This window comes from Sander lucioperca, chromosome 4 (genome assembly GCF_008315115.2).
Source record: "Sander lucioperca isolate FBNREF2018 chromosome 4, SLUC_FBN_1.2, whole genome shotgun sequence".
NCBI lineage: Eukaryota > Metazoa > Chordata > Actinopteri > Perciformes > Percidae > Sander > Sander lucioperca.
The window spans coordinates 65,379-79,005 of NC_050176.1; the positions used below are offsets into that span (position 1 = coordinate 65,379).

The following is a 13,627-nucleotide window of genomic DNA, read 5'->3' on the forward strand; positions in this document are numbered from 1 at the left end:
ATTGAGGAGGAGTTAACTTTACGATTTTAGTATTGCATGCGCGGGAACCCGTTGATATGATTACGCGGCATGCGGCGGCAGACCTGCAGTAAACAAGACTGGCTACGGCTAGTAACTTAACGTCATGGATCCCTCTGCACCGAAAATAATAAAGTTTGGCTATAAGGATTACACATCTGACCAGGCAAAGAAGAAACAAACTGTCTGCAGTACAACAATTTCCGACGTCAACCACCATCAAGTCTAATTTCATCAGACACTTCAAATCGGGAGAGATTCGGGTTCCAGTCCCCATATTAAAACCACTATTTGGACGTTTGTGATGGACAGAACTCCCTTCAGTTTTGGGCCATGAATAAGCACACCCTCTCAAGGTGGCGGTAAGAGCGAATAAAACTAGACACACACATACATATATATTACACACACAACACAAACTGCACTCTCTTTCTCCCTCTCTCTCTCGCACACACACACACACACACACACACACACACACACAGAAGTATGTGAATAAAGCTAGGCACACATACACACCCAACACACTGCACTCTCACACACACACACACACACGCACATGCACACATTCACTCACCAATATTAATAACTTTTCACTCACTCTCTCTCTCTCACACACGCACACATTCACTCACAAATACACTGACAAATATTAACATATGCTATCCATTCCATGTCATACACAAACGCAGTCAATCTCTCCAAATTACGCAAAGGTGGTGGGATTCAGCTACTCTTAAACTCTTTAAGAGAAGGAAAGGTTAAAGGATGTTTCTGACCCATAGAAGTGAGGCATGTTTGAAGAATATTATTTGACTAGAAACCATTATACTTGAATTGTTTGAATGAATTTCATGATTTGATGTCATGTTTGAGGCACATTGAACAAATATGTATGTTGATTTATTGTTGGCCTAATATCAGTTTTAGGCTGTGCTTTTTTATCTGTATAAATGTAAACTGTTCAGATGTATGTGGCTTGGACACAATGACTTTTGAATATTGAGTAGGAAGAAATGCAAATAAAACTCCAGCAGTTCATAACCACTGTCTTTAGCTTGTTTAAAAATGGAAATTTTTGCATGACTTGACTTGACTTGCTTGACCAAAGCTATGACATGACTATCTTGATTATCACAAAAAATGACTTGGACTTGCTTGAGACTTGAAGGTTAAGACTTGAGACTTACTTGTGACTTGCCCATGTGTGACTTACTCCCATCTCTGCAGTTCTGTCTCAGTCTTGCTTTGCCAGACCTTCCTCCACAGCACTGTGTAGGAGGGTCTGGCTAGTCCACACAGCATTACGGGATGGGAGAAAAACGTGCTCTGGTTTCTTGACATTTCTTTAAACCAATCACAATTTTCTTGGGCGGGGCTAAGTGCCGGACAGAGCCCGAGTGCCACTGCCAAATAGCCTCAGGAAGGAACTTGTTTTGGTGGAACGTGTACGTTCAAAGGTTGTTTTAGTCGTGCAACAGAAAACTCAGATTGGACAGATAGTCTAGCTAGCTGTCTGGATTTACCCTGCAGAGATCTGAGGAGCAGTTAACCATAGTCCTCAGAAATCCACCGGAGTTTAAAATTCCAAGAATATAGACTACTGCTTTACAAATTAAGATTTTTGCACACAAAACACATGTAGTTTAAAAAATACAATGTTTTATTATAAATGAAACTACCTAACAATATACAGGCCTACAAGTCCAGCTGAAATAAATAGCTGACTAAACACTCAGTTGATCAACAGAACTGTTTGGATCGTTTCCAGTTTCTAAAACGTGTAATATTTTTCTGCATTGAGTAGAAAACTTGTGATAAAGAAATATATACGGAGAAATGTACTTGACAAGATGATTCGCTAACACTGGCAGTAAATGATTGCATTTTAAGCAAATTCTACAAGCTTACCAGCCGTTGACTGATGACACTAGATAAATGACCCCAAAAAATGCATAAAATACAGTATATGAACTTAATCCTAATACTGTGAATAAATGTGTGTTTAACCTGCTTGAACACTGTCTAAAGTAGTGAGGCGGGGGTGCATGTCTGTGTGTGGGGGGAGCCCAGAGGGCAGGGGGAGGGGTTAGACGGAGCACCGAGGAGATGCTTCCTTCAAATCTTGCTAGTTTTTCAACATTACCAACCCGGCCCTTTAAAGAGACCACAGATTTGTGTTGTGTTCAAACTCTTGGGTGTTTGCTGACTGTGCTGTACAGTTCAGATAAATCCTCCACAGCCTTTTGATTTCCTGATCTGTGAATGAAAAAAACACATTTAGAGAATGAAAAACCCACAATATTAAATAAAAACATTTTCTGATGGACTCACTCTGTGGTAGAACTGGAACTCTTAAAGTTGACAGCAGTGTACTCCACATCCTCGTCCTCCTCTTCCTCCTTGTGTCTGTGGGGCTGAACTAGCCTGATGTTGGAGTAGAGAGCTTCTTCCTGGTTTTTAGAGAAGCTCACGCTGGCATAGCAATGGTCGTCCTGCTGCTCTGCTGGAGTTCTCTGGACTGGAGCTGAAGGGCTGTCATACACTGAACCCTGAAGGTAACATAGACAAGAGTCCTCAGCTAAGTAAGTGTTTAAAGGTCGTTTTTTAGGTTCATACTTGTATTTTGGGTTTCTTCTAGAACATATTTACATTATATTTAATTCTAAAAAGACACTTTATTCTCCTCATACTGTCTGTCTGAATATACCTGTATTCACCCTGCTCTCTCTGTGTCTCTGCACCATCATTGCAGCCAGAAAATGACTGTAAAGGCACTGTAGTGGCACTTTCTACCTACTGTATATATAGTACTGCTGTGACATCAGAACCGTAGTGGAGTTCTGACGGCTCGTTTAAATGCTTCTGAATAAGGACTGTGTGTGTGTTTCTCTGTGGATTGAGCATTTTGATGCATTTACAGTATTTGTATAGGAGCTCGATCTGCTTTATAATGAAAAAGACATGGCTAAATATGGGACCTTTAAGTATGATTTTTATTGGCCTATAAAACAAAATCCTCATATTGTAAAGCATCTGCAGGGTTAAAGGTGAGCGGCTTGTTCTGCAATTCCAGTGAATTTACAAATACTTCACCAGGCGCTCCAAATTCCTGGTTTCAACAGTTATTTCATGCTCTCTGTTGTGGGATCAAGTCTCGTTTTCAAAGCCAAAAAGTGAACCACAGGTTTGAGGTCACTTCTGTTTTTGTCGGTGTAATGCCTACTGATCACCAGCAGAGGGAAATACAATTCAAGGATTGTCTAAATCCTCTTTATTTACAAACCCTATCATGTCTGTGTAGATGGAGAGGTTTATATTATTTTATACAGTGTCCCTGTCTCAGCAACTTATAATTTAGCAGAGGACATGAAGCATTATTCAAATGTCTCCAGGTGAGAGAGGACTCTGACTGAACTCTTCTTCTGACCTGAGCTTGGTTGTCTGGTCTCTCTCCAGGCTCCGTGGTTCGTTTCGAGGACCTCTTTCTTCTGGAAAGGAGAATGAATGAACAATCAAATTAATCATTAAAATACATCTCTAAACGACTAAATGAATTTAGGATGCATCACTGAATGTAAAACTGAACTGCTCACCTAATAAATAGGAAGGCACAGAGGAATATGATAGCCAGGAAAATAGCAGTGATGGATCCAGCAGCTACTGATTTCATAGAACCTGGGAAACAGTGATGAAACCAGACGATTCATTATGGAATTACAAGTTGTTTGGGTCCTTTAGCAACTGATAATTCGATAATGTTGACATCTATTTGTCAGATGGGTAGATAAAGAACTGTGGTCTGTTTCAGAAAGCAGGTTTAGTGAAAACTCTGAGTTTGTTAACCCTGAGATGAGGGTAACTCTGGGTTTTCTGTTTCAGAAAGAGAGGTTAATCAAACCTGAGAGAGAGGGGTAACTCCAGACCGTTTCAGAAAGAGAAGTAACTTAACATCAGAGTCAGTTACTATGGTAACTGAGCCTTTGAACCTAACCTGGTCTGGAGCAGGTTTTCTATAATAAACCTCGAGTTTCTCTCAGTCTCCTCCCTCTGACACAGAACTCATTCATTCATTCAGTCTGTATCAGGCGTATTTTAGTGCAATTTGTTATCTGCATGAATAAAAAAAACAGGGTTGGTTTGTTAACTATGTTAGGCAGACTATAAAATGTTGTTGTTCTGAACGTGGCATTTCCTTGTGTCGACGATCCGGTTGTTGAAGAAGCTGTATTACTGCAGGGAGTTAAACACACGTCGGGAGGTGATATTGATGCCCCGACTATAGATGCATTTTCATTTCCAGATACTAGCCTACCTGTTTGAGCGGTATCATTTTTCTTCCCAGTCTATCAGTTATGTAGCCTACAAAACCTTATCCGTCCTCATATCACTAACATCACCCATCGTGGACATGTTCTACATCCCAGCACATTCTTTGCGTCGCATTATGTTTTTTTGAAAACAGCCGTTTTCTTTACAACATTGGTGATGCGGAGCATATAAAGCCACTGTGTAGCAAAGCGCCGTCAGAAGAGTGTGACTCGCTCTGAAACTTGTTTTAAACGTTTTTGTAGAGTTTCCTGGACACAAACCAGTAGGCTAAGAAGACATTAAAAAGAAATAAAAGATTGTAAATTCTGTTAATGTAGTTGTAGATTAGTAGTAGTGTACTTTTTCACCTGCGGGATTGCACCTAAATGAAATTATAGGTGTAGCCTACTACCATTCCAGTTTTCACCAGTAATATTATAGGTTACCTGTGATTAAATATGAAATTAATACACTATATTAGAGCTTACGCATTGACTTGAGCAGCAATTTTCTCCAACAACAATTCTCGCTATTTTACAGCAGCCCCTGTGATGCTTTTTTAACTAAATACTTGTTCAAACTCACTGTATGTGCGCATGAGTATTTCTGGCGACCAGTTTTTTTGTGGTTGTTACCATGGTGAATCATAGTATCATGGATCCATTCATGCTGCCATTTTATTGTGGTGGTGCACGCGCTTAACTCTGAGTGAACCTACTCCGAGTTGATTGAACCAACTCAAATCAGCTGTTCTGGAACCGAAAATTCAGAGTTTCCCATCTCAGGGTAAATTAACTCAGAGTTCAGGGTTAGACTCAGAGTTTATTAAACCTCCTTCGGCCCCCAGAGGCCTGTACTACGAATCAAGATCAACATGCCCTGGATTTCTTTCAGTTACCCGGCTTCACCTAACCTTAACAACCGCGGTCCTGCATAACCTGTATCACGGCGCTGGTTATCAACTAGTTCAATCAACCCAGGGTTTCCCAATCCAACAGCGCACGTGTTCACATAAAAGAAGCAGTGTTTGGGCAGTACGACCAATCCCAAACATCTACCAGAGCCGCGTATTTTACATAAGAAGAGCAAACTATAATTCTACATCAATATGAAGAACACAGACACGGTTTTACAGGCAAAACGCAATACAGTCGCTGCTTCCTAAGACAGGAAGGAAAGCTGGCAAAAAATAGCCGACGCTGTAGATGCGTAAATCACAACACTTATCAATATCACTTCCCCATCAGTCAGGCACAAGATCTGACCATAATTAGGGGTCCAAGCCCGAGTCTGGAAGAACCGGCGGTAGCAAAGCTACGCCGTTCGCACAGCAGGGCTGTGGAACCCTATTGTTTTTCTAAGGATTATTATTATTTTCCTCCATTATTCTTCTCCGCGTAAAACTCGCTTACGCTACAGCCTAAACCGTACATGGTGGGGGGGGGGTGCCATTTTCAGGACTGGTCCAAAACTCTGCAAGGACCTCAGGCGCAACAACTGACCCACTTCCACAACTAAGTGACGCTATAGCAGAAAAAATGCATTTGGCCCTATAACTCCCACACCGTACACCGGACATTCAAAAACCATATATCCTGATGTTCCGTGAATTCAGCTGAATCTCCTGATATAGGCCACGCCCAATTCCACCTGACTTTTATGCGTGAAAAATCGCGATTTATCAGAAACCTTCTTTTTCGATCTCCTCCTAGACCATGCAACCGATCTGCATGAAACTTGGCACGTGGCATCTCCAGACTGACCTGACAAAGAGTTATTAAAATAATTTGTATAGGATAAAAATTGCGCATATATACATATACACAAACAAATTTATGTAGCTAACTATGAAAACTTTGCCATATCTCGGCCAAAATAAATGCTATCAACGCGAAAATTTAGATTCTTGTTTGCCATGACCTTCTGGAGGTCCCCCACATAGTTTACGAAAATTGGCCACTAGGGGGTGCTACAAGTACAAAAAGTTTATATCTCATGAACGACTCATCCGAGTTTTACAAAATTTGATGGGTACCATCTAGGGCCACTCCTGAGGCCACCCCTACAGTGGAGTACTGATTGGTGAAAGTGGGCGTGGCCTATGGGACCCACGTTTGGATTCACCACTTACACTAATGTGAATAAAAAATGTACAGGGTAGATGTACAATGGGTCATGGACCTCACCTACCAAAAATTACACATGTGGACCACTAGGTGGTGCTATAATGGTTTATTGCCTTTAACTCCCACATTACACATCGCACATTAGAAATCTTTACATCAACGTGTTCCTTGAATTAGGCTGAATCTGATGATATAGGCCACGCCCATATCTGCTTTTTTCGCAATATCTCGCAATGCGCAAAACCAACTTTTTCGAACTAGTCCTAGGCCGTGCGACAGATCTGTACGAAACCTGGTACATAGGATCTCCAGATGGACCTGACCAAAAGTTATTAAAAGAATTATGCTACGTTAAAGTATGCACATTTGACGACCAAACTAATTTTCCTAGCTAGCTACCACACATATCATATCATATCTCAGCCAAATAAAACGGTATCAGCAAACAACTTGAGATCATTGTTCAACATCCCACTACGATGCTCTTTACTAAATTTGGCGAAGATCGGCCATTGGGGGGGCTATAATCAACGTTTATTTGTTTTGGCCAATAACTTAATTTAAATTTTAATAAATGGGAAATTTGCATTTGCAATATCTCTGCCACAGTAAATGCTATCAACACGAAACCTGTAATACTTGTTTGGCATGCCGCTCTGAGGCTCTGTATGAAACCTGGCGAAGATGGTCCATTAGGGGGCGCTATAATCAATGATTATGTGTTTTAGCCAATAACTCAATGCATGAAAATGGGACATTTGCGATTACAATTTCTTTGCCGTAATAATTGTTATCGACATGAAATTTGTGATGCTCATTTGGCATGATGTTCTGACCAAATTTGGCGAAGATCGACCATTAGGGGGGCGCTATAGGATATGTTCAGACTGCAGGAAAAAATGGCCTAAATCAGATTTTTTTTTGGGGTCAAGTGACCAGGTGTGTGAACATTCAAATTTTGCCCACATCTGATTTTGTCAAATCTGATTTAGACCACTTCCATATGTGGTCCTGAATCAGACCCAGGTTTGGTTTCCATTTTATGCAACTTTTACGTCAATCTACATCGAAATGTTTCATAATTATGCGCTGGCAGGAGTTAGCCCAAGACACAGACAGTAAAATAAAAAACTTGACTAGGCATCCGAAAGTTTTGAATAAACTGCGTCACTGTGAAGCTATTCACAAAACAGTCCCACCACTCCTGGCTTCGTCTCTGCATCCACACAGACATCTGTAGTGAATTTGCAGCCATAACCCTGCAAAGGCCAAAATAGCCAATTTGGCTCTCTTTCTCTGCCATTAAACAAACATTTTGAAATAAAAGCGAAAATGCTTACTTCCTCCATAACCTCCCTAATTTTAGTAAGCTGACTCCCCAAGATGGATTGCTTCGCATTTGCTCGGCATATCCATCTGGGAACTTTCCGTTGGAGAACTTTTGGGAAGGGGCGAAAATACTGGTTAGCTGATTGGATAAACCATCTGTCTATCACCACCTATGTTGGTGATAGATGGGCCAAATCAACCAATCAGATCAACGTAATATCAAATTCTTGCCGAAACCAGTCGGGAGAAGGGCAAAAACATCTTTTCCTCCGAGAAAAGCCTCCAGTGCCGTTTTTTGCTCTTCTTTCAATGAAGGAATACTTTCTAATTTGGATAAAACTTGCGCGATAGCTACGCTCATCTCATCCGTGGAAGCCACCATGTTGTTTAGACTGAACAGTCGCTTCTCGTTGCGTCACACCTAAAGCCGCCTTAAAACCAATGCTGATTGGTTGGTCGTTTGGTGAATGGCTCCAAATTTTCTCTGTCTCAAGATGCCAGACTGATCTGTGAGTGGAAAACTGGAGCTTGCGAGATCAGGACGGTCTCACAAAGCTATAATTTTAGTGCAACAGCGTGCTGCATCTGATGTCATTGTTCTTTTGCGCATGCGGGTCAGTTTAAAACCGCAAACAGTTCACACTTTTTCGAACTCGTCCTAGGCCGTGTGACCGATCTGCACAAAACCTGGTAGGTAGCATCGCCAGATGGATCTGACCAAAAGTTATCAAAAGAATTTTGCTATGTTAAACTATGCGCATTTTACGACCAAACAAATTTTCCTAGCTAGCCACAAAACACAAACTTTAGCATATCTCGGCAAAATTAGTACGTATCAGAGCAAAACTTGGTATTATTGTTCAACATCCCACTCCGAGGCTCTGTACCAAATTTGGTGAGGATCGGCCATTAGGGGGCGCTATAATGAACGTAGACGCATTTGGGCATATAACTCAATGCATTTAAATGGGAAATTTGCAATGGCAATATCTCTGCCGCAGTAAATGCTATCACCACAATACTTGAGATTATTGTTCGACATGCCACTCTGCGACGCTATACCAGATTTGATGATGATTGGCCTTCAGGGGGCACTATAATTGAGGTTGAAGTGTTTTGGCCTTTTACTCAATGAATGGTAAATTTGCTATTGCATTTCACTACAGACTTTCAAGCTCGCACTTGATGAAATTTCCTGACTTTTGCCTTGCCGCCGTCATGCTTTGGGTTCTCCTTTTGCCGGCTCCGCTTTTGTGGGCTCTTAGCTGGCGCCGGGGAGGCTTGTACCCTGTCATAACTGCTTGCAGTTCTAGTTACACTTGTGCTTTCCACAAACTGTCGTTGCTTTAGCCTATTATTTCAGTTGCAACCCTGGCAATGGTAAGCGATCGTGAGAGCAAATAAAACATATAAAAACATAATTCAAACCGATTGGCAACACACGGCTCAACAAGCCGACAAATAGCCTATACGTAATTCCCTCCGCTGAAAATCTATATCTTTCATAAAAATACCTATCAGGGAATGTTAACGGGGTTGTCGGTCTCTAAATTTTTTAACTTTTCTGAGCGCACCTCTCTCTCTCTCTCTCTCTCTCTCTCTCTCTCTCTCTTTCTCCGCGCACCGAGCTCCGCCAAGATCTTCTAAGAACGGAGACGCCGTTATCAATCGAGTATTGATTGGTCGGTAGGCGGTGCTTTAACACCGGTTGATCTCTCATCTCCAACATAACCTGCTCCCGACCAGGTTAGGTGTTCAGCATAAGTTACCACGACGATTGAACCCGGTAACAACTGATCCACCATCGTGGTACAGAAAACCATGGGTTGAACCTGAAGTTACCTCATTAACTACAAATCTTGCTTCGTAGTACAGGCCCCTGGAAGGTTAAGATCCTGTGGAAATTTGATTACCTGCTACAAAAATCTGATGTAAGGTGGAGCTCTGACGTCCTCTTCTGTTCTGGGCTTCACAGTAATAATTCCCACTGTGTTCAGGTCTAACATCAGTGATGGTGAAGATCTGTCCTGATGCTTTTGGTGAGTCTTCATTCTCCTTGTACCAGGTGTATTTAGCTGCTGGGTTAGCATCACTGCTACAGGTCAGATTCACTGAACTGCCCTCCACTATCTCAGCAGAGGGACTCACTGACACAGAGGGAAGCTTTGGACCATCTGGAGGACAAAATGTACAGAGAAAACTGTTGTTAAGCAGAGGTATTGATTATGACTGCCTGGGAGCAGCACCAAACAAAAAAGTTAATAACATAACTCAAAAACAAGAGACACTCGTGCTGACATGCTCCCCCTGATATCATGAAGCTGTGCTGCAGGCTGGTCAGGGAGAAACTGTGTAATGACCAGTGTTGGGAGTAACGCGTTACAAAAGTAACGCAATTACAGTAATGTATTCCTTTTTGCTGTAACACAGTAATATAACGCATTACTAATTAAATTTTGGTAATATTATACCCGTTACAATCTCAGTAACGCGAGTTACAACGCATTTTAACGCAACATTTAGTGGTCCACTGTTTTTTTTAAAAATTCACCAACACCGCGACACATTTCTTCACAGGAAAAAAAAAGTTTAACTCTGCCTGTAGTGGAATGGCTTCGAATGACGACCAAAAACGCTTGTCTTTTACTGTGACCATTTACTGTTCAATATGTTGCAGTTTAACAAACAAGAAAGTGAACAACTTAAGCCTGACGATGTTGCATCTCAGTAAGCTAGCAAGAGTAGGCTACACAACAGACAACTTCCGTGTAGCCTACTTCAAAATAAAAGCACTTCCTGTGACTGTTCGCAGTAAAACTAAATTACTGTTAAATAAGGTTGTGTAGGCTACCTTTTCACAAATCAGCTGTAAATCAAGTACTGTAAATAATGTTAATAGTGAGTTTTAATCACACTATAATTGAACATTTCCTTTAGAGTGTTTTAAACTAAACAACATGAATTTCTTATTCAAATGCTATAAACAAACATTTTACAACAATGCCGTACTTTTAATTGAGTATTTTCATATTCTCCTACTTTTTATTATACATTTTACTTATCTATTTTTTATAGCTTTAGTTACTTTGCATATTTATATTAATTATACAAAATATGAATAATCTATGATGTATTAAAGTGGATAAAGAGGAGACTTTATTCATCTGGTGGTGAAATTCACAAGCTAGCTGCCAAATCAAACTTCCCCTGTTATTTTGGTGAAAGTAACTCAAAAGTAATGCAAAAGTAGTGTAACACATTACAATTCAGAGACAGTAATATTGTAATATAACTAATTACTTTCAAATGACAGTAACTATTAATCTATAATGTATTACATTTTGGAAGTAACTTGCCCAACACTGGTAGTGACTAACTTGCATCTATAACATTTAGAATCTTTGTCCTGGTAGTTGTGTGTAGGTTTACTGCCAGTGTCTCAGCAAGAAGCCCAATCATCCCTCTGTGGCCTCATTTGTTACCTCTCTGTGTTACTCCCTGATTTGGTTTGTGTTCTACTGTACGCAAATCTCAGGAGATAAATCAGAGTGTTAATATTTTGATGATGTAGCAGCAGCTTGTGCCTTCAAAAGCATTTTCTTGATCTAAGAGATGTCTACTTTCTGCGTGGACGGATAAAATGTTAGCTCGGAGCAAAGCCAATGTTTAAATTCCATATTAGATTGTGCCGCTCTGCTCTACTCCTCTCCTTCGTTGGAAACCAGTTTGTGGAAATAAGACAGTGGACATTGGTGGGATCACAAACATACAGCCGGCTCTGATGGAGTTAATCGGGAAAAAAAAACATGAATCCTTTAAAACGCCTTTAAAAAATGTTTATACTCCGTAGCTCATCAGGTATTTACATCTAATGTCTCTACTTAAACACATTGTATGTACAGTAGAAGTGATTTGCTGATGACTTGTACTCACACTGAACATCTATATGTACAGATGTGGAGTTTCTCTGGCCATACTAATTCTCAGACTGGCAGTGGTAGTTCCCGCTATCATCTAAGCTGATAGAAGTGAAATAAATATATTTTGGTCTTTAAAGCAGGGTCTGGTTTTTCTTGTACCAGGTGTATTTAGCTGCTGGGTTAGCATCACTGCTACAGGTCAGATTCACTGAACTGCCCTCCACTATCTCAGCAGAGGGACTCACTGACACAGAGGGAAGCTTTGGACCATCTGGAGGAAAAAAGAGATACTAATTTATGAATTTTTATTTAGGCATGGACTGCCACAGGCTAGGAGGAGCAACACAAGTATTGTGGTGACTATATTACACCTACTTAATAAATCCTGCTTCATGAGACAGGAGCTTATCATTTTAATGTCTTCTGTCTTGCAATGATTTATTTATTGTCTACTGCATGTGTGAAACACAACTTGGTTTTTATGTGGAGCATAAAAAGACAAATAAAGGAATGTTGAATCTTGTCGCCTCACAGCTAGCTGGCAGGCTAAAGTAACCACTAATAGACCTGAACATGAATCAGATGTCCTCTACAGTCTTTGTGGCCTCCCACATGCCCCAGAAAAAATTAAAGTGACCCAAAATCTTCTCACATTGTGGACAAAATTATTTCTCCGCAGTTTGTGAAGGAACGTGCCTGCTAGGAATTTACATTTTTGGCAAACTGCCAGGATCGCTGACAAAATTGTGCTTGGGTTTAAGGTTTTGCCCAGTTTTTAGGTAAAGAATGGCCCAAAGACATTTACTCATATGTAAAATAATAAGTAGGGTTTAATGTTCTAATGTTTTATACTTACACTGGACATCTATAAATAGAGATGTAGAGTTGATGTGTCCGTGCTGATTCTCAGACTTGCAGTAGTAGTTCCCTCTGTCCTCAGAGCTGATGGAGGTGAAATGGTAGATGCCTTGTTGTCCATGAGGCAGTGTTTGGTTCTCCTTGTACCAGGTGTAGTTAGCTGCTGGGTTAGCATCACTGCTACAGGTCAGATTCACTGAACTGCCCTCCACTATCTCAGCAGAGGGACTCACTGACACAGAGGGAAGCTTTGGACCATCTGGAGGACAAAATGTACAGAGAAAACTGTTGTTAAGCAGAGGTATTGATTATGACTGCCTGGGAGCAGCACCAAACAAAAAAGTTAATAACATAACTCAAAAACAAGAGACACTCGTGCTTACATGCTCCCCCTGATATCATGAAGCTGTGCTGCAGGCTGGTCAGGGAGAAACTGTGTAATGACCAGTGTTGGGAGTAACGCGTTACAAAAGTAACGCAATTACAGTAATGTATTCCTTTTTGCTGTAACACAGTAATATAACGCATTACTAATTAAATTTTGGTAATATTATACCCGTTACAATCTCAGTAACGCGAGTTACAACGCATTTTAACGCAACATTTAGTGGTCCACTGTTTTTTTTAAAAATTCACCAACACCGCGACACATTTCTTCACAGGAAAAAAAAAGTTTAACTCTGCCTGTAGTGGAATGGCTTCGAATGACGACCAAAAACGCTTGTCTTTTACTGTGACCATTTACTGTTCAATATGTTGCAGTTTAACAAACAAGAAAGTGAACAACTTAAGCCTGACGATGTTGCATCTCAGTAAGCTAGCAAGAGTAGGCTACACAACAGACAACTTCCGTGTAGCCTACTTCAAAATAAAAGCACTTCCTGTGACTGTTCGCAGTAAAACTAAATTACTGTTAAATAAGGTTGTGTAGGCTACCTTTTCACAAATCAGCTGTAAATCAAGTACTGTAAATAATGTTAATAGTGAGTTTTAATCACACTATAATTGAACATTTCCTTTAGAGTGTTTTAAACTAAACAACATGAATTTCTTATTCAAATGCTA

At 40.5% G+C, this 13,627-nt stretch overlaps 1 protein-coding gene across 1 annotated transcript; it reads right to left on the bottom strand.

Moving 5' to 3' along the window:
- Positions 1-1,660: 1,660 nt before the first annotated feature.
- LOC116036651 (B-cell receptor CD22-like) lies at positions 1,661-12,867 on the bottom strand (the record flags this gene model as incomplete). The annotated part of the gene is made up of 7 exons (XM_036000432.1): positions 1,661-2,277; positions 2,353-2,570; positions 3,449-3,509; positions 3,615-3,696; positions 9,698-9,846; positions 11,864-11,975; positions 12,561-12,867. Coding segments are annotated over 7 exons (1,002 nt in total), but the record flags the coding sequence as incomplete, so codon positions are not given.
- Positions 12,868-13,627: the final 760 nt, after the last annotated feature.